The following is a 26,361-nucleotide window of genomic DNA, read 5'->3' as shown; positions in this document are numbered from 1 at the left end:
GATCATCCTCGTAGCCCTACGCTGGACTCTCTCCAGTAGCTCCATGTCTCTCTTGTMCTGGGGAGCCCAGGACTGGACACAGTACTCAAGACAAGGCCTCACCAGGGCTGAGTAGAGGGGCAGGGTCACCTCCCTCCACCTGCTGGCAACACTCTTCCTAATGCACCCCAGGAGACCATTGGCCTTCTTGCCCACAAGGGCACATTGCTGTCTCCTGGTCAACTTGTTGTCCACCAGCACTCCCAGGTCCTTCTCTGCAGAGCTGCTCTCCAGCAGGTCAGCTCCCAGCTTGTACTGGTGCATGAGGTTATTTCTCCCTAGGTGCAGGACTCTGCACTTGCCCTTGTTGAACCTCAGGAGGTTCTTCTCCGCACAACTCTCCAGCCTGTCCAGGTCTCTCTGAACGGCAGCACAGCCCTCAGGTGTATCAGCCACTCCTCCCAGCTTGGTATCATCAGCAAACTTGCTGAGGACACACTCCATCCCCCCATCCAGGTCACTGATGAAGACGTTGAACAGGATGGGACCCAGTACTGAGCCCTGGGGGATGCCACTAGCCACAGGCCTCCAACGAGACTCCGCACCATTGATGACAACCAATGAGTTGTCATCTGAGCTCTGCTATTCAGCCAGTTCTCAATCCACCTTCCTGTCCACTCATCTAACCCACACTTCCAGAGCTTCTCTAGGAAGATGTTATGGGAGACAGTGTCAAAAGCCTTGCTGAAGTCAAGGTAGACAGCATCCACTGCTCTGCCCTCATCTACTCAGCCAGTCATTCCATCACAGAAGGCTATCAGATTGGTTAAGCAGGGTTTCCCCTTGGTGAACCCATGCTGGCTACTCCTGATCACCTTCTTTTCCTCCATATGCCTGGAGATGACATCCAGAATGAGCTGTTCCATCACCTTTCCAGGGATGGAGGTGAGGCTGACTGGCCTATAGTTGCCTGGGTCCTCCTTCTTGTCCTTTTTGAAGACTGGAATGACATTGGCTTTCTTCCAGTCCTCAGGCACCTCTCCAGTTCTCCAGGACCTTTCAAAGATGATGGAGAGCAGTCTGGCAACAACATCCACCAGCTCCCTCAGTACCCGTGGGTGCATCCCGTCCGGGCCCATGCATTTGTGGGTGTCTAGCCTGCCCAGAAGGTCTCTAATCCTTCCCTCCTCAACCAAAGGAAGGTCTTCCCTTCTCCAGACTTTCTCCCTCGTGTCCAGGCTGCAGGATTTCAGAGGACTGCCCTTAGCAGTGAGACTGAAGCAAAGAAGGCATTCAGTAATTCTGCCTTCTCTGTATCCCTTGTCACCAGGGACCCCGCCTCAGTCAGTAGCGGGCCCACATTTTCCCTTGTCCTCCTCTTGCTGCTGATGTATTTGAAGAAGCCCTTCCTGTTGTCCTTCACATCCCTTGCCAGACTCAATTCCAGCTGGGCCTTAGCCTTCCTTGCCGCATCTCTGCATACTCTGACTGCATTCCTTCCATTCTCCCAAGTAGCCTGTTCCCTCTTCCACATTCTGTGTACTTTCTTCTTCTGTCTGAATTTGGCCAGGAGCTCCTTGCTCACCCATGCAGGTCTCCTGCCCCTTTTGCTGCACTTCTTACTCATAGGGGTGCACCGCTCTTGAGCTTGGAGGAAGTGATGTTTGAATACTAGCCAGCTCTCCTGGACCCCCCTTCCTTCTAGGGCCTTAACCCATGAGATTCCACAATTAGGTCTCTGAAGAGGACAAAGTCCGCTCTCCTGAAGTCCAGGGTTGCAATGCTGCTTGTTGCCCTAGTTTTTTCCTGCAGGATCCTGAACTCCACCATCTCGTGGTCACTGCAGCCAAGGCTGCCCTCAACCTGCACATCTCTAACCAGTCCCTCTCTGTTGGTAAGGACAAGGTCCAGCAGGACACCCCTCCTCATAGGCTCCTCCACCATTTGCGACAAGAAGTTATCATCAATGCATTGCAGGAGCCTCCTGGTCTGTTTGTGCCTTACTGTGTTGTCCCTCCAGCAGATGTCAGGATAGTTGAAGTCCCCCACGAGAACCAGGGCCTGTGATGGTGAGGCTACTTCCAGCTGTCTATAGAAGGCCTCATCAACTTTCTCTTCCTGGTCAGGTGGCCTGTAGTAGACACCCACAACCGTGTCCCCCGTGCCGGCCTGCCCTTTGATCTTTACCCATAAGCTCTCGACTGTCTCCTCTTCCTCCACCTCTAGGCAGAGCTCGATGCATTCCAGTTGCTCTCTCACATAAAGAGCAACTCCACCACCTCACGTTCCTGGCCTGTCCCTCCTAAAAAGCACATATCCATCCATGGCAGCATTCCAGTCATGTGAGCTATCCCACTGTGTCTCTGTGACTGCAGTTAGATCATGGCCCTATGATCGCACACAGATCTCCAGCTCCTGTTTGCATCAGCAGTGGCACATGCACAACCCACTGATGCTGCATTGTGCAACCTCAGGCTGATTGCWGAGGACTTCTGGGAACTCGCAAGACTGGTAAGAGTAGCCAAACACTTTCTGAAACTACTGTTAAGTTGTGAATGAAAGAAGCAAAAAGAGCAAAATATTCCAAAGGTAAACTATCATTGCGATAGAAAAGAAAAAGCAAAGGGTTGTGGGTTTATGGAACGCTTGTTCATCTTCTACGCATAAAGCAGAACATGCAGATTGGGTCATCATCATCTCAGTAGGAAGAGAATCAGAGGGAAGTCTGCATAAACTGTTAAAAAAAAGTCTTAAATTGATCCAAAAATTTAGTTCTAAGGGAGATATATGCAACATYTTCTGCAAAATTCTAATATTGAGAATGCTGTTAACCAAGGCTGCAAAAGACATGAGGAACAAATTATTTAACTGCCTGTCTACTGCATAGCAACAGATAAACTGCAAGATGCTATCTGCTACAGGCCATTAACAGTTAGCTCTTTAAGCTTTTATTTGGGAAGTGCGGAGGGAAGTATGCTATCAAGGGACTTCTGAAGATGAATGACACAGTGCTGCTCTGAGGAAGCCAAAGCTACAATATCTTTGATATTGCTAATTATAAAAAACAATTTCATAACTGAAGTCACATCTGAGTTTCCCATTTGGGAAATTATATTGGATCTCACCTGTATAGAAAAAGAAAAGCTCATGGCAGAATTAAAGCATTTACGATTTAAGTACAAGCGATGACTAAATAGACTGAGAGTCAAGACCAGTCAAGTAGTATAAAACAAACACTTAATACACGGAGGTAAATGCAATATAGCTTTTYTGAAATGGATAAGTACTTGATTTCTAACAGAAATTAATCTCCCAATGCAAACTCTTAAGAGAAAGAAAGGTCAAATTAAATGGATTTCTTAACAAGACYTCAATGGTTGCACTAGTATCAACAGATTCCCTACTTGCAGGAGARGTYTTCTTCTGCTACCAACAGATAACARGACAAAGTGCAGATATCTCAGTCTCCCTCACACTATGGTGCAAAACTAAGGATGATCTCCGACTCCTGCGAACAAGGTTAGGCCTTGCCCACAGAAATGTGGTGTATAAATCAATCCTCAGTATTAGCCATGKTTTTTTTCTGGTTAATTCTGCCAGTGCCTAAGCCCTCCCACAGAKTCTTGCCAAGGCAGGGTCTACAGGGGGCATGTTAAAACGCATTAGGGCAAAAAGATTAAAAAAAAATAAAAATCATGAGACTATACTCCGAATACCCRATATACTTGTATTTATACTCAGGACCAAAAGATGATGTCAAAGCRAGGAAATGACAAAACCAGATACCCTTACGGGAGTCAGTGACCCAGAAATCAACAGGGAAATATGCTCAAGTTGGTTGGTTGGTGACTTCAGAAGAGGCAAGAAAAACATATCTTCTATCTATGATTACATGAAGGACAAAGGATAGACAAAATGCTTTGAGTTAAACCAAACAAATAGTAGATGAGAGAGAAAAAAAAAACCAAGGGTTATTATGAAAAAGTGATAAAAGAAGTAATTACTGAAGTCCTCTAACACCAGCCTAAGTTGCTATCTATAAAAAATAAAACCTTGTGCAAGGAATACCTCTGCAACAGCTTCCTGAGAGGGTCAAGATGTTTTCAGCCTGTCTGGAAATCTGCACTAATAACATGACACTAATTCATTAAGTGGATGACAAACCAAAGAGTAAACTAAGGGCAACACATTATTTCATAACAATATTTTCTATTCCATGAATAAAATGGCTCTTTTKTTTTGTATCTAAATTGCTCTAAGGTGTTAATAGAGACTCTAATTTTATTTTTTGTTTCCTTCTTCTCACCCCTCACAAAAGCAAACAGTCCTTAAATCTGGGGAACAAACATCTGGCTTTACACATTCAAATGAGGAGCATCAAAACAAACAGAATAATTCAAAGCTGACCACAAGGTCCCACTGGCTCATTTGCTCAAGTAATTAAAAAAAGATGAGCTTCACCACCAATTAACCTACTGAGCACTAATTAGCGTTAATGAGGATTTGCGGTACTTGGTATAGCTTGACCCAGAATGTCCTCCTGAGTTTGCTAATTGGATGGTGGCAAAAGCAGGGCTCACAAAGAAGGGAAGGTTAAAGTGGATGCAGGTGTCTCTCTTAAAATAGGGTCTTCCCTGAGAAAAATGCATGCACTAATCAGTCAAAAAAAAAAAAAGAAAAAAAAGAAAAAGAAAAAAAGAAAAAAAAGGAGAGGAAAGAAAAGAAAAAACCTCAGGGTTCCCTTTCGTGCACAGAAACTGAGCTGTTGTGAAGTGAGTTCATATCTGGTTATGATTTATTAGCGGAGATGCAGAATGCAGATGCACGTAATGGGCAAAGATGCTCTGCTGCTATTGTTTTTAGCCTGCTGCCCTTCTGGATTATTCAAAATTCAATCAGACCCACATAGGAAATGATTTAGTTTTGTTTCCTGCCTTTCCRCTTTCTTGAATGAAGAATTATGCTACCAGTAACTACAGCTACTAAAGCCCACACGAGCGAGACACAGAAGCGCGTATCCCAGCTGCCTCCCCTCCRCGGTAAGAGCGCGCAGCGAGCAAGTGGCAGCGGCACGGCCGCTCAGCGCAAGACACGTCAACGGGTAAGCCCAGAGGACAAGGAAACGTACAGCTGTTTTTCCTGTCATTTGGATAACTCTGAATTCCTCTGCCCTACTGCCTGCAGGTGCAGCAGCACAATCTCTTCTCTTTACGCYGCCGCTGCAGCATTAGCAGCGGCTAAATCATTGCACAGCTACGGCTTAAAGCAGAAACCTCTACAGCTCAGGCTGAAATCGTGACTTTTAACTCCATAGGTGCCCCGACCCGCCAGATCTGCACACACGTGCAAATGGAGCGGGGATAAACCCTTACATAGCACCCTTCTTCCCACCTTCCGCCGTAAGCACCTCGTTGCTCAGATGCCCCGTCTGGCTTGTATTCGCCTGTGATGCCCCGGGCCCTGCCGGCATCGCACTAGGGAAGAGCCAGGGAAGTGGGGAAGAAGAGGAGTAATTGTCACAAACATCTGATGTGGCTAAACAGAAGCTAAAGGTGAGGAAGTTTCTGTAGCTGTGATCTTGGCTGCAGATTAGATTTTGAGGAAGAGGATACTCTTTACTCCTCTTTTAATTTTGAATTAAAACCCACTAACAGTTTTCTTCCATACTTTCCAAACAGTAACTCACACAAAAGCTTACTGTTCCTCTGTTGATGTGCTTCTGTCCCTGAAAGTTACACCAACATAAAATATTAAGACAAAGAAAAAAAGGTCCAAAGCGGAAACAGGCTTTTCCAGCTTTGATCAGTCATAATGACCAAACCGTTTACAAGCAGACTGTTGACTCATTTCCACCTCTTGGTTTTCAATCTCCATTAAGTTTCCTCTAAAGGTTAATCAGAGGTTCAGGCATGATGAATTTTACATAAGTGTGACCCGGCACAGAGGACTCGCGGGTGCCTCCCTGGCTGCGAGAACAGACCGARCGTTTCTGAGAATTCCTCCCGGGTTCGTTCAGTTCTCACTAGTTGCACCTCTCGCCGTCCGTGCATCATGACGCCGCTGATGTGCAGCGCCGTGGCCACGCTTTGTAACGGCCCAGAGGAGATCTATTTGTCTTCCTCATGCACACCATCCTCCCCGCTGCCTGAGTGCGCTCCCCCAGCGCAGCCGTGGCTTTGACTGCTTTCTTTTAGTTTAGACTCAAATGCGTTACTTGAAATTGCGTAAAGGAGCTGCTAAACTGGATCGATGCAGTGGGCAAAGAGATGACAACCGAGGCAGAGTTGGCATAAGGAGAAAGGAAAAGTAACATTCTTGCAGACCAGGACTTCAAAATAAAACAAGCTCACAAATCATCTCAGGTGTACGTCACACTAACGCTGAGGATTCAGCAAAACTGCATGTGCTGAAGTATTCAGCACAACCCACAGCTTTGGAGGAAAGCCCTGTTGAAGTGGACATTTCACTCTTACTGCCTGAGTAAGCAAATACACCTCATCCTCTGGAGCCATGGCAGCAACGAATCACCCTGCCACAGGATAGTCAAAGCAGCAGCTACAGGCGTCTGCTGGTTTCTCTGTTTGTGTCCATAAAGGGGAGATGTTATTTTTGGTTATCTAGCATTGGATTGCAGGAATGTTTTACTATGAGGTCAATCAGGGCAGGAGGTCTTTTTAATTTAAAAGGCAAACAGACATTGCTGATACTGAAGCTGCAATGTAATCAAAGGAGAGCCTTTCACAAGGAAGTGTCTGAAGCATCTAAACCGTAAAACAAAAATCAGCRTTTTCTTTGCGGAGTCAGCCTCTACACACATGCTCCTTAACCACTTGGGATGCAGCTGAAGTAAATAAATATMCAAATTCAAGCCCCTTCTGCATTTTCCTGTAAATATGCAGCAAGCCATCCACAAAGTCCAGGTTGAGGCGGCAACAACGAAGGGCTACCAAGCACAGACCAAGGGGATGCGAAGCTGGAAGTGTGGCCCATGCCGCTCACAGGCTCCGAGGTACAAGAAGCTATGAGTCACAGACCATTCCTGCACCAAGACATCCATGCTCAAAGGAGTGCCAAATCCTTCCTAAGGGCACAGTAGCAGTCAATTTTTGAGGAAACCTGGAAGTATTACACCCTGCAATGGTATAACGTCACCAGGCATTGCCACTGCAGCAGATCCCCTTCAGCTGCTTCCCAGTACATCATTGCTGCAGAGGAACACGAGCCTGACCCTAGACAGAAAGGAACGGACTGAGGAGATGGGGCAAAGGCRGGACCACATTCCCCCATGTTGGGAATGCTCTGGGAAACACTTAAGCCAGCAATGAGCCTGCAAATAGGTATGTGCACCTACAGAGATGCACTGCCCTGTGCCCTAGAAATACACTGCTGTTAGAGCTTGTGATTTTGCCTGGTAGCTTGCTGGTTCACCAAAGTACAAATTTCCCCTTCCCATTACATGTGGCATTCCTACTCCAACATAGAGTAAGGCAGGACCCCAGACCACAGGCCCCCACTGTGGAAGAGATCCCAAAGCCAGCAAGCAGTAGGTTCCACGCTGGTGGGACACAGTCTGTCTGCGTAGCCAAATCACCTTGTGCCTGAGGCACTGCGCAGCATTAAACAGAGGCCAAGGCACTTCGTGACCTTCAGTCAGCCTTGTGTGCAAGAACTGCATTATAGGCAGAGCTCTGGGACAAAATTCTCCACTCTAAACCCACAAAATCCTCTTCAAGTTGGTCCTCAAAACTGTGTGGCTGGAAGCAGGACAAAGCTTTTCCAACATGCAAGCTCAATTCCTCTTTCTTTTCTCATTAATGATGTCTTCAAAAAAAAAAGAAAAAAGAAAAGAAAAGAAAAGAAAAGAAAAGAAAAGAAAAGAAAAGAAAAGAAAAGAAAAGAAAGAAANAAAAGAAAAGAAAAGAAAAGAAAAGAAAAGAAAAGAAAAGAAAAGAAAAGAAAAGAAAAGAAAGAAAGAAAGAAAAAGGAAACCCCAACAAAAAAAAACCCAGGTTCCTCCTAAAAAGATCACTTTGACAATCCATTCTAGCCTTTCACTTTTCTGGACTCTATTCCTAGACGTCTTTCTAAGACTATTTCTTTAAACAGCAAAGGGTGTCACCAAGCATCTATTTTTAAAATAACATCTGGAAAAAAAAACAAAACAAAAAACAAACAAACAAAAAAATCACCTGCCTCCCCGTAAAGCGATGAGTCTAAGAAGACAAGAATGAGCAGGGTCTTTCTCTACTTAGAGTGCCTTCTGTTTGCCAGCACTGCAAACACCAGCCAAACAGTTGGGTATTTCATGATGGGGGTGGGGGGAGACATCCTTGTCAGCTGTCCCAAATTCCAAAGCCAACTAACTTAACCCAAAGCTGAAGCTGCCCMGCTTTGCCTCAGGCCTTTCCAAAATGTGGGAATTGTCTCAACTTAAACCTCTGAAAAGCAGAAAACGRTAAGTGTGACTTGCTGCATTTCAACTACTCTCACTTTGGTATCAGTGCTGTTTACTTCTCTTCTTTAAGTGCTTCACTTTGCACTTACTCTAGTGGGTGCTTGGTCATATCCTCTACAGATAAGTYGGCAATTCAGTTGCAGTTATAGCATTCTTTTCTTACTCACTCATATTCTTTAAGAAATAGTCACCTTAGAGGTTGAAGTTTTCCACGCTTGCTCTCTACACAAAGGTGATTTTCTGCTTTAAACCAAAAAGTTTGGATGAAGTCCACTTACATATGTTAACTGAACTTAAAGACTTCTGTGTTTAAAAACTCTAAAAACCCTCTTTTCTTTTTCTTTTCCTTAAAAAAAAAAAAGAGTAGTAAATGAGCAACAACAAGACTGATGAATTTTGAAAGTGTCTGGATACAACTTTGAGCAAAGCCCAGAACAAAACAAAAAGAAAAGAAAAAAACATTTGTAATTTTTCTACTAAATATTAAATATTTAGTATGACTTTTTATTATCTTGCCCTCCGCAACTCTTAGACGAGGCTGGAGGAGGGAATGAGGCTCTCCTCCGCAACGGGCTTCGGCGGGCCAGGAGCGGTGGCCAGAGAGCGACCGCTGAAGCCATTGGGCTGGGATGGCGTTGCTTTTTCTCCATTTTCCCTCCATCTTTCCTTTCCATTTACAGCTTCATTTTTGGCCTTTGTGCCGACGCTGGACCTCCAACATCTTTGGCTTTGCTAGCAGATTTGGACTGCAGGATAATTAACTGCGCTGGGGAAGGGGCACGTCTGCTCCGCATAGCGTCTGCGGGCAGCTGGGGACTCGGGTCCACGGGGCCGGCAGCTCGGAGCAGAATCAAACCTGGCCATTTTAGCGCCTCACACGTAGGTGTTAGAAATCCCGGAAATTAATGGGACATACTAAAAATGAGGAAATAAATGTTGCGATTCTTTACTGACAAGGGATAGGAGGGAGAGAGAACAGGACAAGTATAAAATAAAACAAAATTAAGCATTTTCCGCCTACCATACATGAACGCTTACCATATGGAATCAAAGAATTTAACAGAAAAAAGCACTGATATCATTTTATGTGCCTTTTGCTAATAAAAGGAGTCTAATATCTTTTTACTAGAAAAGCTGCAAGGAAAAATCGTAAATATGCCAGTCACTTTGTTGTGTATGCTGGTGGAGAAATCTCGCCTTTCCTTCCCAGAAACGGTGTGAAGAACATCTGGAAAAATTGATAAAACGACCTTGAAACCTCAAAACCAAAATACACCTCTTACAGATTCATTTTTGTGCTCAGCTGCACTGGATGGGTCAGATTCAGATCCGAGCCGCGCATATCCTGAGTAAACGTCAGTGAAGCCAACACATTCGCGAAGCTCGCACACCTCCGGTGCAGTTTAACGAGTCGGAAACCCAGGACTGAGCTGGTTTCAAATAAGATTCATCCTACCTGCTGACGTGAAGGGGCCCTACTGGCACGGTCTCTCTATTCAAGGGGATGTAATCTGAAAAGCGTCACTACTGAGACAAAGTGCTTTGAAATAYAATGAGCCCAAGCCTTGTTCCCTCTTGATGCTAATGGAAAAAGGTCACCTCTTCCTCAGCCAGGACCTCTGTTCATTCACGGGTTTGTTAAGAGAAAAATTAAGTCTTKCTGCCCTTGCCTGTGTGAACCTGAGGAGGCTGCAGCGCCCAGCTGCAAGCCTGAGTCAGGTCTCCCCCATTCTCCTCTTCCTCCTCTCCCGGGATATACTGAGGGGACAAGTCCCCAGGAGCTCGCCTACATCAGCACCTCGCTGCCAGCCAGCTCCTGCAGCTGCAGGAACGAGCTAGGCGTCTGCATTCACCCACCAAAGAAAACCCGAGGCAAAGAGAAGTGAGACAGCTTGCTCTGCGGGGGAAGCTTAGCCCTGTGCATTTTCCTAAGGCAACGGAGTGAGTTAAGTTTGGGGAAAAGCGCTGAAATGAAAGAGAACCTCCACCACGGCGCGCCTCCTTGTTGAACGCAGACAGCGGAGAGCCCGTGAGGCGCTGCTATTTTAGGTATACCGAAAAACAGCGTTTGTTTTTACACACTGCAGATAAAAAGAGGTGGCCAGCTGCTGTCAGCGTGCCTGCAAGTAGTGAGAAACGCTTGCGCAAAAGCACAGCGCAGCGCTCCCTTGTCAGCTGGCACCTCTACAAAAAATAGTTCAGTAGTCACTTCCCCCCCCCCTTTTTTTTAAATAAAGACATAGCCTCCCAAATCTCTGAATAATTTGAAGAAATTCTTCCCACTACTTCAACGATGCCGACATTTCTCAGCAGAGCCCCAGACAGGCCCTTCAGCTCCTCGCAAAGGATGTGAACAGCGAGAGCTCTGTTACTCTTCAGCATCAAATGATCTTCCCACCCCCGCTGCTGACCGATGATAAAAAACAAAGCACAAGACCAACCAAAAAGCTACTCTCAAAGGGAGCTTTCGGGCCATTCTGAGACAGAAAACCCCACGGAAACAGGAAATGTACTGTCACAAAGCGCGCGGGCCGCGCGGCTTTGCTTGCTGTCTGCTAGCTGGGCATTTCAGCAGCGAAGTGACACGGGTTTCCAAAATAAAGTTTGCTCTGGTCCCTAATCGGGCGTTCCTCCGGCTGGACTCCCGCTGCCTTCAGTGAGAGGTTAGGTGGGGCGAGAAGCGAACGAAGGCTTCAAGATCTGGCCCTCTGTGAGCCAGGATTCAGTCATAAACTTACTTAAGGTCACAGAAATCTCTCTGCCGTTGAAACTCAAGGCCACGTTTGAACACAAGTCTGTAGAAAAACRGTTTGTTTTCTTTGTGTAAATCTTGCATGTTAACATGATTGGCTCTGCCGGGCAGGTGCCTCCACATGTCCCTGTTTGCTTTGGCACGTGAAGTGCCGCTGTCACCTCTCCGCACTCGCGCAAACTCACCGCGAAATCCGGCCCCCGGTCACGGGAGGGTGCCCGGGAGCCCCGTCCCGGCGGGCGCTAAGGGACCAGCACGGCCCAGCAGCCCGCGCCAACCCCTGGCTGCGCTCGCTTCTCGCGCCRCTGCTGGTGCTGCCGGCGCGCCAGATCCTCGTCGCCCCGCTTAAATCCCCCGCGCCTGCAACCACCTGATCGGGCAACCTCAGCTTCCAGGAAAAACAAGAGCAAGTTTTTAGCTGTCAAGATGACATAAAAATACAAGAACACGATCCCTTAAGGCTCGGAACAAGACACTCAGATTACTAATATCTTCAAGCATCGTTCCAGTGTTATTTGCGCAGATTTTTGGGAGCCAGCTAAAGCACTCGGGGTTGATTACGCTGCCTTTCTTCYCTGTACAGACCAGACACTCCCTGGCCTACCATTTGCCTTCTGTTTCCTCTCTAAAGATTGTTAAGAGCAAAAATCTGCATGTGTTTTTTTAAAAATATTTTTTAAGATCAATAAGAGTAAATCCAGTTTTAGAAACGGGTCAACAGGGTCGAGAAGGATGTAACTAGTGCTAGTGAAGATGTATTTTTAATTAACCTGGCAAAGGTCTCCAGCAAGAGCAGTTGCTAAGGAGAAGACCGYCTAAGGCAGGACGCGCACGTTTCGGCAGCGAGAGGCGCACGCAGCTCTCGCCGTGCCCCCAGCGCCACCGCAGAGGGCCCCGGGGCCACCCTGCCCGCACCCGACGGCAACGCGGCCGAGGCACGGCGCGCTGCCCGCACSCCGGTGCGCAAGTCTGGGTGCACTCGCTGCCTTCCAGGGCTTGTGAGCTGCTTTTTGTTTAGCAGAATAATCCTTAACATCCACATCTTGCACCTCGTTTTTTCCTCTAAGGTCTAGGCAATGATAAAAGCAATTAACTCCCTAAATCCCTCTCTTATCTGTAATTAGGTGTGATTTTTTTTTTGCTGTTGTTGTTTGTGAAAAAAATCTAAACAAAAATAGCCACCTCGCACGTGAGCCAGGAGAACAGACCGTGATGACAGCCAGCTTATCTTCCGCGGCCGCCCGAACCAGCCAGCGCCTGATGGACGTGTTTCCAGGATCGCTTCCAACCAGGGGCGCACCGAGAGGCGACGGACGGACCCGGGCGGTTTTAACGCAGCGCGGTGCTTCCCGTTGGAAAGGAGACGGCCGCGGTCTCCCGCACGCCGTCGCGCTGCCCAGACGTGGCCGGGGAGCAGGGGGGCCCGCGCGGCAGGCAGGCAGGCAGGCACATGCCTCTCGGCACGCCCCGCTTCCAGCAGCTTCGAGGAAGCTCGGGGGAAAAAAATAAGTAAATAAAATAACCGGGGAGCAGAGAGGCTGTGACTGCACAAAATTYGCAGTCCGCCTCTTCCCCCCGCCGGCCTTCCCGCAGGACAGGCGCGGGATTTCAGGCAGGTGCGATGGAGCCAGGAGACGCACAAAAAGAGATAAAAGGCAGGAGAGCGCCGAAGAGCGCCGGGGAGGCCGCGGCCGCCAGCCGGCAGAGGCTCTCCACCGTTATCTAGTTCACAGATGGACCACCCAGAAAATCTGGGAGCAATTAGGAAGGAGAACAAACAGGCGCGGGGGGGAGGCCGGCCGCCGGCCAGGAGGGATTCCTGACACCACCTCCAGGCAAGCGTTGCGAGAGTGAAGCGAAGCTACAGCGAGGAGGAACGCACATGAAAGAGTTTTTGCAGCGAGAACGCAGTAAAGGAAAAGGCTACAAAACCACGGCGCGTACGAATGAATTACAACAGCGCCGCCAAATTTACAGAGCGTGAGGACAGCGTGTAAACAAGGAGGAAACCCCCCGGATTCGCAGCGCGCACACACTTACGAGCACGTTAAACGCTAACTGTCTCTCACGACTACCACTCGTGTGTCAGCCTGCCCTGCAGCCCGGGGATCCGGCACGCAAAACCGCGGATTCACCTCCTCCTGGGCTGTCACTAGCAGGTAGTCAATACGGGCAGAAAAAACACACGCCGCGAAGMAACACAAATGCAACTCCCCGTCCCGTGCACGGACCCGAACCACAGCGAGAGCCAAGGGGCCCATGCTAACAGATCTGCGGTCACTCTTAGCTAACTGTCCGATCCAAGGCACTTTCGTTGGCTGATTTTTAACTGTGGCATAGAGCGCAGCCTTGGTTAATTTGCGCTACAAAGCCTGCTTTTCCATCTTAAATTATTACAAGGTGCAGTTTGTGACTATCCGCATGGGAGCACAATTTATGAATTCTGTTTTATAGGACTCAAACGTAATGGCAGAAGATGACTCACAACATGAAGACAGAACATACCAAGTGTTCTGAAGCGATCTGAATCAACAACACTGTTTACTTTGTCTTGGCCTCTGAGAAGCAGACTCTGGTCACTAAGGACATCTTACAAACACATTAAAGTTGACACTTTTTTWWAAAAAAAAAAGCTTTATAGTATATTATAATCTTAGTAAGCCCACTCTCTGATAATTCTCTCTAAAAAACCCTGCTTACTTACTCACAAATTCTGCTGAAAAAAGATCTGCTGTGCAGCTTGTCTCAGCAGCAGCTACAACATGGCAATTAGTTTACCTTAGACTAGACATCAAAGGCTCAAAGGATGACCCTGCCCTGCAAAAACAAAATCTTTTAAAAGCCCCATTCCACTCAGTTTGCTAGTTTATAAGGTTTGCTAAAATCCAGTTTAATGATCATGCAGTTTCTTAGCAAGTCATGTGGTGCCATATTGTTTCAGGAACAGAAGAGTTGCTCCTRAACCCTTTTTGAACTTGGGAAGCTTTTCCGACTAGCTGATGCAGAACCACATTCTGGGGAGGCAAATGAAACTGCTGGATGCAAAAGCCTCGCTATGGTTTTCTTTAGCTTCCTTCACAGGAGACAAAAGTTCCCACACAACACGCACTCCCCTCACAACGGAGGATTCAGTCATGGCAATATGTTCAAATCCATATGGTGCGGGTACAAGGGAGCCTCTGCACGACGAGAAACTGAGACCCCTGTACATTGCAGCAGAACACAGCAAAAGCATGAAAAAATACTGGTGGGGTGGGAYTAACCTAATAAAGCTGTTGAGCCCAATGGATTAACCAGTTCTCCTTTTAACAACGGTCAAACTCTCTTTATATCCTGAATCAGAGTTTCTCCCCCTGACAAGGGGATCCCTTGATATACCCCCCAGCAAGTGGCAAGAAAAATACAGTTTTCTCCAAAACAGCCTGGTCCAGAGGCCAGGTAATAGTATTACATGTTACCAGGCAGGCAATTAAGCTGCAGTCTCTAATAGAGCCTCATTGCAATAATGAAGGAGAAGTGAAGCTGGAAGGGTTGACTTGGGTGAGGGCAGGAGGCATGCGAAAAGGAACAGCATCAGTGGATGAACAGCACAGGAGAGGTGCCACCGCAGCCTGCCCAGCTCAGACRGGAGCGAGGAATGAGAAGTCCCTACATCTCATAGGAACAGTAGGATAGACTTGTCCCACCTCTTTCCATTACTGTCACGAAGCATGGCTTTTCCCAGCTCTCTGGTCTTCGTCTCCAATTCCTGAACTTCCTCCAGCAAAGTTTTATGGTAGACATGCTTGGCCCTGTATCACAAAGAAAATATCAAAACAGAAAACAAAACAAAACAAAACAAAACAAAAACACATATGAATATTTGTGTGGTTGTAAAAGACCAATTTTTCCTTCGCAGATGAGAAGTTCAAGGCCCTCCTTTCATAAAGATTTGGGAAATCAGGTGTAACGAATGCACATACACAACAGTCCAGGTTCACAATACCAGGGAAATATCTTACAAGAAACGAGGAATCGGAAGGACTTCAAATTCAGCRGACCTTGCCTGCTTCAACACAACACTCCGCTAAAAACCAACTGGTTGGCAAAGCTACTGGACTAGGGGGACCTGACGCCACTGCCCCGGGACTGCCCCGGACCCTCGAACAAAAGGACGGGGCCACGTCGAATATTCACAGGGCAAAACACGATTCCTCTCCATCCTTTGAGCCATGCGTTGCACTGCTCTGGAAACCCGCGCCGCTGGTGGCAATTGCCATTCAGGCCTCTATTTTCAGTTATCATCAGCTTCACTTGACRTGGAAAGGCGCTTCTCTCCCTGCGGAGCTTTCAAAGCAACAGTAACAAGATGGGCTGTGTCCTATTTTCTCAGTTTGGGCATCCAAAGAGCAATGTATACACCACATACATGACCAAATTTGGAGAGGAATGATGTCTCACACGCAGGGACTTGGGCCTTTTTTTCAGCCTCCCCTACCACTTCAGTGCTTTTATTCCTAACTGCTGCTGGTGTAAGGAGAGAATCCAGCCACCTCTGGTTTGATATCTACAAAGCAATAACACACAATCCTGGGATCTTTTTCTTCAATGGGCAGTTTTTGATTAGCTTCCTCTTTTGTGTCACTTGAAGGAGAAAAGGTGTCCCCAGAAGACGATGTTCATTTGCACGTGACTGCACAATGCGCTTGAAAACAAGATGGAGCCAAGTCAACTGAGATACCATTWGCTTCACTGCATTAAAATTACATTCAGTTCTAGAGATGGCAAAGATTTCTCTATAAATTTTATAAAAATCTCATACACAGATGCTATGATCTTCAACCAYTGATGCCAAATAATGTCAGAATCTCCTTACTAGAGAAATATTAAATGGTGTGTAYGTAATTAAAATATAATAAAGATGCATTTATTTTTTTAAAAGCACAATTTTTATTACTCGTTTCCTAGGGAAGAAGAAACCCAAAGTTCATGAAGTCTTTGCTGAGACTATTTGAGATGACTGTGGCTTGATATTAATAGTAAGTTATCCAAGTGCTCTGTTTTTTCTGGTGCCAAATTAGGTCCCAAATGTTGCAAGGTGAGAAGTTAAAATGAAAATTACTTTTCAAAACAAATCTGAATGTAAGAGAGAGAGGAAAAAATAAAGTGAACARTGAAAGATGAAGCACAGCAAAATCTGGAAACAAAAGGAAATACCAAGATGTTYTTAAAAGAGCACCCAGATAAAACCACCAGAGATGTAGGAATTGCAAGAGAGCACCAACATACTGTGACAGGGGGATAAAATAGAGCAGCAACGATATTTTAAAATTTGTTTTGCTTCAAGAATGGGAGTTTACCTCTAACTGCACAAAAGTTAATTAAATTCAAGTTACTATAACTGTTTGGCTTAATGACAAGACTCAATCTTCTCTTCGAGGAAAGAAAAGTATACCCATTTTTAAAGACAACAAACCTTTGAGCTATTAATCTTCGCAATTGACCTGGCTTTCACACTCACTTTAATTTGAGTAAATAYGTTAAAACATTGACCTTGAACTCATCTCCTGCCTTTTAAAGGGACATATCTACTACTGTGAAGTTGAAGACTAAGTAAATTTCAAACTTTCAAAATCCTTAAAACTTGTTTTTCCATGGGCAAGAACACATAWCCTACAAGTTATGCAACTTCTCCCAAGGCTTCTTGCTCATCTTTATTTTTCCACACTATATAAAAGATTAGAGATGTTTTTCTTTTTCCGTAGAGTGCAATATTGAATTCAAAATATAAGCTCAACGAAACCTTAGCAACACAGGCCAATTAGTGCAGAACAGTCAGAGAAGGGATAACACAGATATTTCACCATACGGACAAAACGTTGTCGCCCTGAAGTCAGGGGTACTGAARTAATTCAAAAGCAGTAAGAAATGATGAAATACACGGGCTCTGTGTCATGGCAGGATATCTATAACCTCCATCCTCCAGGTAATATTTATTCATTGAATCACTTCTTGACTTGGAGTAAGAACCTCCATGGAGGAATGATTAATTTAGTACTTCTAAAAAGCACCTGAACTACCCYATCCACGTGTTTCTGAAACAACAGATACTAAAACATGTCATTACAATTGCCTCACAGTCTGGGCCTACTTCCATCAAAATCAATGACAAATATTCCTTGCATTGCTGGCAGCAGGACTGGATACTTCATGATTTCTTCACAACAGCACATCATTAACTTTTGATACACAAAAAACACAGGCAGAAGTCTTCGCCTTTACCTTGCACTTTTTGCTTTCAATGCATGATCAGCCCTCGGTAAATTACAAGCTCTTGTGGTCGATCTCACTGTCCAGCTGCAATCTGATGTAGCACGCAGAGGTAGGCTCACCTTTCCCTCGCACGCCGGGACAGTAAGATTGGGGATTGCAAGAACAGCCACATTTTGAGCAGCCCTTCCCCTTCCAAGCCAGGGAAGGGCCTGTCTTCACGGTCCTAGGAAGGTACCTGGGAGGTTTTGGAGGGCAGAATATGTCAGGAGACACGGAGGGCTCTTTTTCTCGAACAGCACCATTTCAGGTGCTTTGCGCTCCAGGGACCGCAAGTGCRTGGATGGGAAGAGCTCCTCACACCTTCTTCTCTCTTATTTACACTGCCAGAGCTGGCAAGTGCAGGTCGCTTCCTCCCCCTGCCAACCTTCCCCCACTATCAATAAAAAAAGGCACATCAAGATTTTGGTAATTATTGGAAGGCTCAGGAAATTTCTCACTGTAACACTGACTAAGTGTTGAGACACCAGTTATTAATAAATTCCTGCCCAGCAAGGAATAAAACAAATTTTGCTGGAATAAACTGKTTTTTATGATTCCCACATAGCTTTACGGTCAGATATTTCAAGACTTCCTAGCACCAGTGACATGTATTCAAGTGACACGTGCCAACTGTGAGCAAAGAATTCACCTTACAAAGCTCTGTTCACTTCAATAGGGCACAACTGGGACTTTTATAAGGCAAAAATCAAATCCAAAYCAAGCTACTCAATTCATGGTAGTGGACCAAAGTTAACAATGTGGTATTGCAGGCAAGTATTAATAATAAGCTTCCTTCTCATTCTAAAGAGAGAAGTTTCCACATTTCTCTGAATCACTTAAAAATATATATATATATATATGTATGTATGTATGTATGCGCACACACACACATATAYATTTGGGGCCTAGAGCTACAGAGAACATGGGAGATAAGGGATGCATTGACAGCCTGTGTCATGTAGCCTTTGTAACAAAAGGACATGTAGAACTAGCTCATACTTGCATTACAGCAAGTTTGCATTACGTGCTTGCGTACAGCAAATTTTGATAATGGATCCAGCAAAACATTTTAGAAATGATACAATTTGCATGGATCTGAAACACACTTTTTTTTTTTTTTTTTTTTTTTTTTTTTNATCCCTTTTAGCCTTCTTCCTGACGAAAGCTCTGTACTGTATTTAAGTTTTTCTGGCAGTGTTCCGTACCGAAATTAGACATACACCTTTCGGGTCACATGTATCCTTTTCCTGTGGACATATGCTTCCTATCCAAAAGAAACTGAAAGGGATAAATTCCACGGCCATGAGAAGTCAGAGCTGCTGGAATTTTATGGCCGAAAACGGATTCTGCTGAATTACAGACAGCAGCGCGGTGTAACCACCGCTGTGGAAACGTGCCGTCTGATTTCCAGAGGCCTTGGGCTCGAGCTGCGAATGGCAAGCCTCTTGGAAAGGAAACAGGCCTTTACTCCTTCCATATGCTAGTGCTGATAGCCATGTCATTTCATTTATCCTGGTTAAAATGTTAATCAAGTTAAATTTTCAGTGCTGGGTTAAAAAAAAAAAAAAAAAAAAGTCTTGCATGGAGAATGATTTTTTTTTTGCTCAACATTAATAGGAGCCTCCTGCTTAAAATCTGCTGGAAAAATATCTGCTGTATCAGTCATATATTCATCTTGAGAGCTTCACAATCTCAGTACATTTTTGGTCTGAACCATGGAAAGGATTATGTTGCTAAGATTTCTCTAAGAAATATTAAAGAATAGGGTGAGTCAGTAGCAGAGTTTTAAATGAGTAATAGCTGAGGCTGAGCCTGCCTTGCTCTGGCCCGATTTACCGTTCCTTAGTCATTTTTGCCAAGCTCTGATAAGAACTGAGGACAACTTAAGGACACACATATCTGACCTTTACCTATCATGAAAACATTTCAAAAACTAAAGYACAACCCTAGATGCTTAGAGATGCTGCAAACAATTTAGCTCCTATCTAACTTTAATCAAAGAAATAGTCCATTGACATCTTAGTAAATGGTTTTAAATAATGCCTGACACAAGAGCAACAAGAACCTGTTAAATTAAATGAATTTTAAGGTTTCTCAGAGCTTTAAAAAGCAGGTCATGGACATAGCTAACATTAATTATCCAAATTTAAACATTTTAGCCTCAACTTTAGACTTTTAAAATCATTTTCAGTGGAGAATTTAACAAATGCAACAAAAAACCCTCTAGTATGCTAGACTATTAAATCAYAGTTTGGCCTCAACAGAAATAATACCTTACCATACCTAGCTTTAATTTTAGCAGTGTAACTCATGAAAACCTGAGGAAGAGAAAGGGAAGACATTTTAAAAGTATTTATCGATTGGCAGATTTGCCTACTAATAGTTTAATTTAGCTGTGCTATCAGCACCATAGGAAGAAAACAGATTTCCAGATGTACGTGTATGGTCTGATTTATCCATTTAGGCTGATCTTTGAGATGTACTTGTGTTTACTGGAAAAGGCAGAACATTTCCCATTTTCTGTATTCCTCCCTAAAGAATAATCTTCTTTCACTGACAGATATCTCCTTCCCAGAGCTAAGTGTTACATATTATGATATTTTACTTTAGGTCCTTGTGACAAGTTAGGGCCCACATTTTTGCCTCATACTCTCCTTGTAAGGAGCTATGGAACCTGCACTACCTTCAGGTAAGAGGGGAAGGGGAAGGCTTCCTTCGCCACTCCTCTAACAGAAGGGGAATACGACTACCAACTCACCGCTCGGCACTCAGAGCTCATGAGAGTCTCTTACTTTAGGCTAAAGAAAAGCATTTCCACAAAATAAAACCTTCATCACTGTAACACAGCTTTCCACTGCAAAGGATGAAAGCTTTGGGGCTTAAGACATTTAAAGCAAAGTGAACAAAACACAAGAAATTATACATGAAAAGGATAATTTTACATTGAAAATAGCGGTAATAGAGAAGATAAGTTGCTTCTCTTTAAATTCAAAATTTTCAGATTTGTTACTTTACTGAGTGCTTTGAAACTAAGAAACCTTGGGAGAAGGGAATTACACAGGCTTGTATTTTGTGAGGCTTGYTCCCTCTCTTCGGGCAGGGAAGGAATCAAGATTTTCCTTCAACYGTTGAGTCCAGAGAGTACTGCTCCTCTGTCAGTTAAGTCAGTCAAGTTGTGGAAGACACACTGTTAAAGGAGAACCTAAAAAGCAGCTGGCACAGCCCTGGGAGCTTTAGGGCAATGAGTATCACAGTTTTACTTTCTGCATAACCTACTTAGTCAAACCAAAGTATTGGCCTCCCTTTCAGGAGCAGGGAACCTTTGAGGTCTAAATTAAATTTGCCTTTAGCTAAAGGTAGATAGAGCAAATAATCATGAAAAGAAATATCTTTATTACCGAGAGAGGGCTGCATCCTCCATATTCACGACTAAAACTACTCATCCTTTTGCACTGGTGTATAAGAAATGACTCCCATTTTCAGCTTTGCTGAGAGGTCTTCCAAAGTAGTATCACTGCTTTGCATTCACTGAAAGGCTTTGTAGTTGCTTTACAGAGAGATACTGAACTGCACAGCACATCCATGCAGGGTGATTCCTATAACGCCACAAGGACTGTTTGAAGACTTACGCTCTCCATGCCACGTCTTTAACAAGGCACGCAGTGGGCACGAGAAATAAGCCAAACCAGAAGTATCCACATCGCAACACCATTCCAGCCTATGAAGAAACAAATAAACAAGTCACGAGAATTTTCAAGCCATCACATATCTTAACTGTTTTTTGTWATTTTATTTATTTATTTATTTACAAAGGCTTGGCAGAGCGATGGCAAATAGGCACTGCAGCCACGATCCCGATGATGTTGAAATCCTAACAATGTTCAGCAAGTATGGGAAGGGGGAAATCTCACCAGCTCCTAACAGAAAYTGTGCCTACAATTAACAAATAGGAACATCATGTTTCATTAGGATCACTCCTTACAATCCAAAATACTTCAAATATCCTCAAAAATATCCCCYCATATTTTGATCAAAATCCTGCACTGTATCCAGATAGTCATATATTTTTCACTCAGGGAGAACTGCATGACATATACTTAGCCTGCACTTTTGACTATCTTTTCTGCCCTTTGCCTGCTCTCCTTCCACCCACTATTCCAGATCCTTGCGCAGCAAATTGACATTATTTTTTTTTTAAAAAAAGAACAAAACCAAAAAAACCACACTCAAAACATTTCAGATGTTTTCCAGTTAAATACAACACTTCCTACTCAAATTACTGCTGTCTGAAACCCAGGATGGGAAAGATTCACTCCTGTTCCCACAAACGGCTTTTTACAAAGAGCTCAAAGTTCACATTTGCATTTCTCTCATTGCTGTAATGCTTCAAGAAAAAGCTTGATAGGATTTGAGAAGGAAGATGTCCAGAAACCCAATAGCATACATAGGTAGTTGTGGAACAAAGCTTTTTCTGTAATGAACCGTGCGCAGCATATACAACTATAAAACACTGGCTGAAAGGTGTCAGCAGCATCTCCAGCAGCTAGCCACACTCTGCTTCTCCTGCCAGCTATGGATGTTGCCATATCCCTTCCTCAAAGTCTTTTCCTCAGAGTCCTGTATGCCACGTATAATACGTATGCTGACATTCAAGTGTGATGAAGCTAGAGGCACGTGAGCGGACTCGGAGGCATGTACCTATAGACAAAGCAGCTGCCTGAGCCATGTCATGCAGACCAAGTTCAGCTGTGCCTCACCACTACAAGTGACCAAGCGAGAGGCCAGCAGCAGCGTGCAGAGCTGAAGTTTCCGGGRTTTTCGTAGACAAAGTTGAGCTACAGAAAACAAAACCGAATAAAACTTTGAATAAGCCTTTGAAACGTACTGTGAGAAGACATGATTTGTAATTACATCTTTTATAGGAGAACTCTGATTGCAACAGAAGGAACTTCTACYACTCACTATAGAGAAGCTTCCAAACTGAGAAAAACCTTTTGTTGCCAGGACATCCACCTGTAGCACCCAGAATTTTCTCCCTCTGTTGATGACTATTTGAAAAGCATCCATCTCACAGTCCAGTCATGTTCAGCAGCAACTTGCCCTTCGATTGCCAAGCAGTGAGAATTTCCAAAAGCATTATTCACTTTTGACTGTTAAACCCTCTGTGCTGTTGCTGGAGTGACAGATCAGTGGTAAATCTTGTACTGAAACCAACAGCGAGCTACACTATGCTAAAACATTTATGGACACTTTGCCACCCACATGGAGAGGAAGTAAACAAATTCCAGTCTGAGAACGAGCTCTCAGTCATTTGCAATCCCTCATGCCTACTTTCACATCAGAACGCCTGGAGCATATGGTCAGTTTTGATCTAGGCTTATTTAAGGAAAAGGATGAACAGGAGTAAGAGGAAAATCTTTTAACTCTTCTGTTAGCCACAGAGTTAGACTGTAACAAGAYGGTGGCAAAATGTCATCGGATTTACCCTCCTGCTTTGCTTAGCTTTGCCTTGCCTGTGCCCTGCAAGCACTAGCAGTCTAATCACGTCAGCGTTCCCACTGACCACCCTCCCATTACTTGTGCTAATAAAGGCTAAACAAAAGACCATAGACTCCTAAGTGCATTTTCTGGTATTTTTGATTTAAGTATTTTACACTCCACCTCTTTGTTTTCTTAGCTGAAAGCAGCTCAAAGGACTTCTAATGCACAGAACAATTCAAAAACAYATTTAGTAGAAACTTGAATGAAATTATTTGTAGTCCTGTCAGTTTAATCAATGACTACGAAACCGTTTTGATATCTCATATGTTAAGTTCTCTTTGCACAGAAGAGCCTCAGGCCAGATACTTTTTTCCTACAATTATGCATTTTACTTAGGTCTTACTCTGTCTGCAAACTGCCCCACAACTATTCATCTCAGCTCAGCTCTGTCAGACACTCATGTTGCTACCTGCAAGTCTTTTTCCACCCTTAGCTGATGCCCTTTTCCTGAGCATATCTGGAGGGCTTCCTCCCTCCTCTTCTCCAGCTTCCACTTGCAGTTACACTCCTACCGTGCTGCACTACAGCAGATCGATTTGCCTCGGACACACACCTTTTGTGCTGCCCCTGCCCCTGCCTCGTCTCTAGCACGGCAGGACAGAAGCTTCTCACGGAAGGACTCCCTGGAAGTACCTAACACACGCCCAGCACATCCATCAGCACCATTTTTAGGATTTTCTCCAACCTGAGAATGGAGAATTGGGTTATGAACAGAAGCTATACTAAGGACACCGATATATCGCACTAAGTCCTCTTTGGGCTTCACAGCCGTTGCCAGTGAAACACAGCATTCCCCTACCCAGCCTCAACAACAAATAACATCCTTCAACTATCAGTTMTCTCTCCAGATAAGAAAAGCAGAGCTACTAAACAGGAACCACCTTTTTTATTTATTTTTTTTTTCCTGCTTTCCTGTAGGGTGATGGGGAGGAGGTGGAGAAAGTTTGTTTTTTAAACAAATTCAAAATTTGACCAGCTCTGTCATCACACAGGCTCCATGATACGCAACAAGGTCATTTTTATTCTGTCTACTGGTGTAAACATTAGTGACTAACACCTCCAAAGCCGACTACCAGAAACCATTCATCACATGGCACCCACAGAACATGCACGGCTAATGCAAGTTCTCCCCTTGAAGATGTTACAGCTTAAGTTGCTGCCATCAGCAGACTGCCTTCCAACAAGCACTGACGAGGCTGCCCCACTTTAGGGGCTGGATAACATTTTAAAAAATGGGTAGAAAAAGAAAGAAAAGGCTTAGCTCCAGGAATTTCACCTGAGCAGCAAACGTTCTGAATCCCAACACCTTTACCGTTGAAGAGCATGCACAAATACGAGTATATTAAAATAAATAAATAAAAGGGGGGAGGGAGGMTGTAGTAGCACTGGCAGCTAGCAAGAGCCACAAGGAAGATCTGCTCAGTACTACCATTATATTAGAAAGCTTAGGTTAAGGGGGTTATTTTATTTTTATTTTATTTTTGTTTTTAAATCACAGACACACTCTGCACAAGAGCATCGAACGGGAAATAGAATGTTTCAAAAGCCATTAAGTTGTAATAGGGAATATATTRCCAGCTATTTTCTCCACTTTATTACTCTTTCCCAGGATGTAAATACATATAATTCACAGTTTTACTTTTTCACCAATAGGTGGTGCCACTAATTTCAACAATTGCTTCCAATGAGAATCACAATGGTAGAAAATGCTCAAGTTGGGGTGGGAGTGAAATATTCTGGTATTCTTACCACAGCATGGTTAGGCAACAACTGGGGACCAGTAAACGACCCAGACAAACCAAAGGTCTCAGTCTCCTTCATAGATCTTTAAGAAAAAAATTAAATTCACATTTTGAATGACAAAAGCTTTTTATTACTTCAGTTCCTCATATACCCATGCATCCAAATTCTGATTAAAAACAGACAGTGAAAGCGTAAGATCACCATGAAAACAGCTGGCCTTATATTTACATTGCAACATTTTTTTTTTCTGGAAGTGTGCCTAGATCCTGATCATATCTGTCTCCACGAGGCATGGATAAGGACCCAATAAGCTGCTCAGTTTTGGTTTCATATTCGTTGGATGCCAGCTTTATACACTAGAGATCCARGCTCAGTCTGTGCTCCACTGAACATCTGTACCATCGCAGCCGAGTGACTTTGCCCCTCAGTAGTTGAACACGGACAACGGCATAGCACTGCCCTCGTCAGCACTGGGAGAAAGGGCGAGACGGGGCAAGGAGGGCTAAGTGACGACTGCACGGGCTTCAGACCGTAACGGCACCAGAATCGTTTGTTGCCATCACAGAGATACGACTGATCTAGACACTCATGACAAGTGTCACCAAAGGATCCCGCTGCCAGGAGCCATGGTTTGAGCTGCGCAGTGCAACTGCAGCAGCCTCCATGCTGCTCCTCACACCTGCACTCCCCATCAGCTGGCGCAGAAAGCAGTGCCGCAGCCGTCCCAGACGTACAAGGCAGACGCCTCTTCCAGCACCAACCAGTTCTAGATCAGCAGCTCGATCAAAGCACATCACTTGACAAGGGCTAATACTAGGGCAGGGGAGTCCCCATCAGTCACCCTAGTCCAGGCCCAGGCCACCCTGTGTTAGGCACATCACTTTGAAGCACACCTGCCATTCAGTTGATGTAGAGAGTCATCTCCAAAGCCYGATGGCCCACTACTCTGAAATCCCATTCTCAGTCTTTTTCTCACACAGACAACAGTGTGCTCCTTGCTCAGGCAAACATGTCCAGCCCATGCATCACGCAGTCCCGCTGCTCTCCCTCGCAGCATGGTGTACGGACAAGTACATCGCTCTCTGGGAGAGACTCMCTCAGGTGCTACCACTGAGCCAGCTCACAGCAGGGCTCCCGGCTTACTCTGGAGCCAGAGTCCTGGAGGGATTCCTGTTCATTTGCTCTGTGGTCACAGGGTTGATTGTGTTAAAGGTCTAGGAAATATTTTCAGCTGAACATTAAATGCACACTCCTCCAGTCTTCAAAACTGCTGCCTCTTAAGTGATGGCCAAGTAACAGTCTAGACATCTTCACTGTAGTTTTTTTGCTTTTCATGATGAAATTTGAAGACTAACTTCAGTGACAACAGGATTAGGTTCCACAYATGAAAACGCTACCATAGATTATAAGAAGTATTGCTGTACAATGCTGTACAAGCTCTCCTACAAACATTTATCCAATTTGCAGATCATTACTCAAACATACTTTCCCTTAAAGAATTACACAGTGCTGTCTCTGCAAGTTCTGGGTCCCTCTAAGGCTAATGTTTGATTGCCAACACTGAGCAGTTCTCTTGATTCAAAAAAAAAAAAAAAAAAAA

The 26,361-nt window shown here is 44.7% G+C and overlaps 1 protein-coding gene across 1 annotated transcript in view; it reads right to left on the bottom strand.

The window, feature by feature from the left end:
* Positions 1-26,361, bottom strand: part of ATP8A2 (ATPase phospholipid transporting 8A2) — a 297,060-nt gene that overhangs the window by 11,047 nt on the left and 259,652 nt on the right. Inside the window, exons 33-34 of the mRNA XM_085321829.1 lie at positions 21,107-21,195; positions 14,873-14,977 (exon numbers count right to left, since the gene is read on the bottom strand). Of these exons, the coding sequence (XP_085177955.1) occupies positions 14,873-14,977; positions 21,107-21,195 (194 nt within the window). The remainder of the gene's footprint in view (positions 1-14,872; positions 14,978-21,106; positions 21,196-26,361) is intronic.

Source organism: Rhea americana, unplaced genomic scaffold, assembly GCF_003343005.1.
Source record: "Rhea americana isolate MKP2758 unplaced genomic scaffold, rheAme1 scaffold_71, whole genome shotgun sequence".
NCBI lineage: Eukaryota > Metazoa > Chordata > Aves > Rheiformes > Rheidae > Rhea > Rhea americana.
Note: the sequence above shows the minus strand (reverse complement) of the source record. Positions and strands in the feature narration are given on the sequence as shown.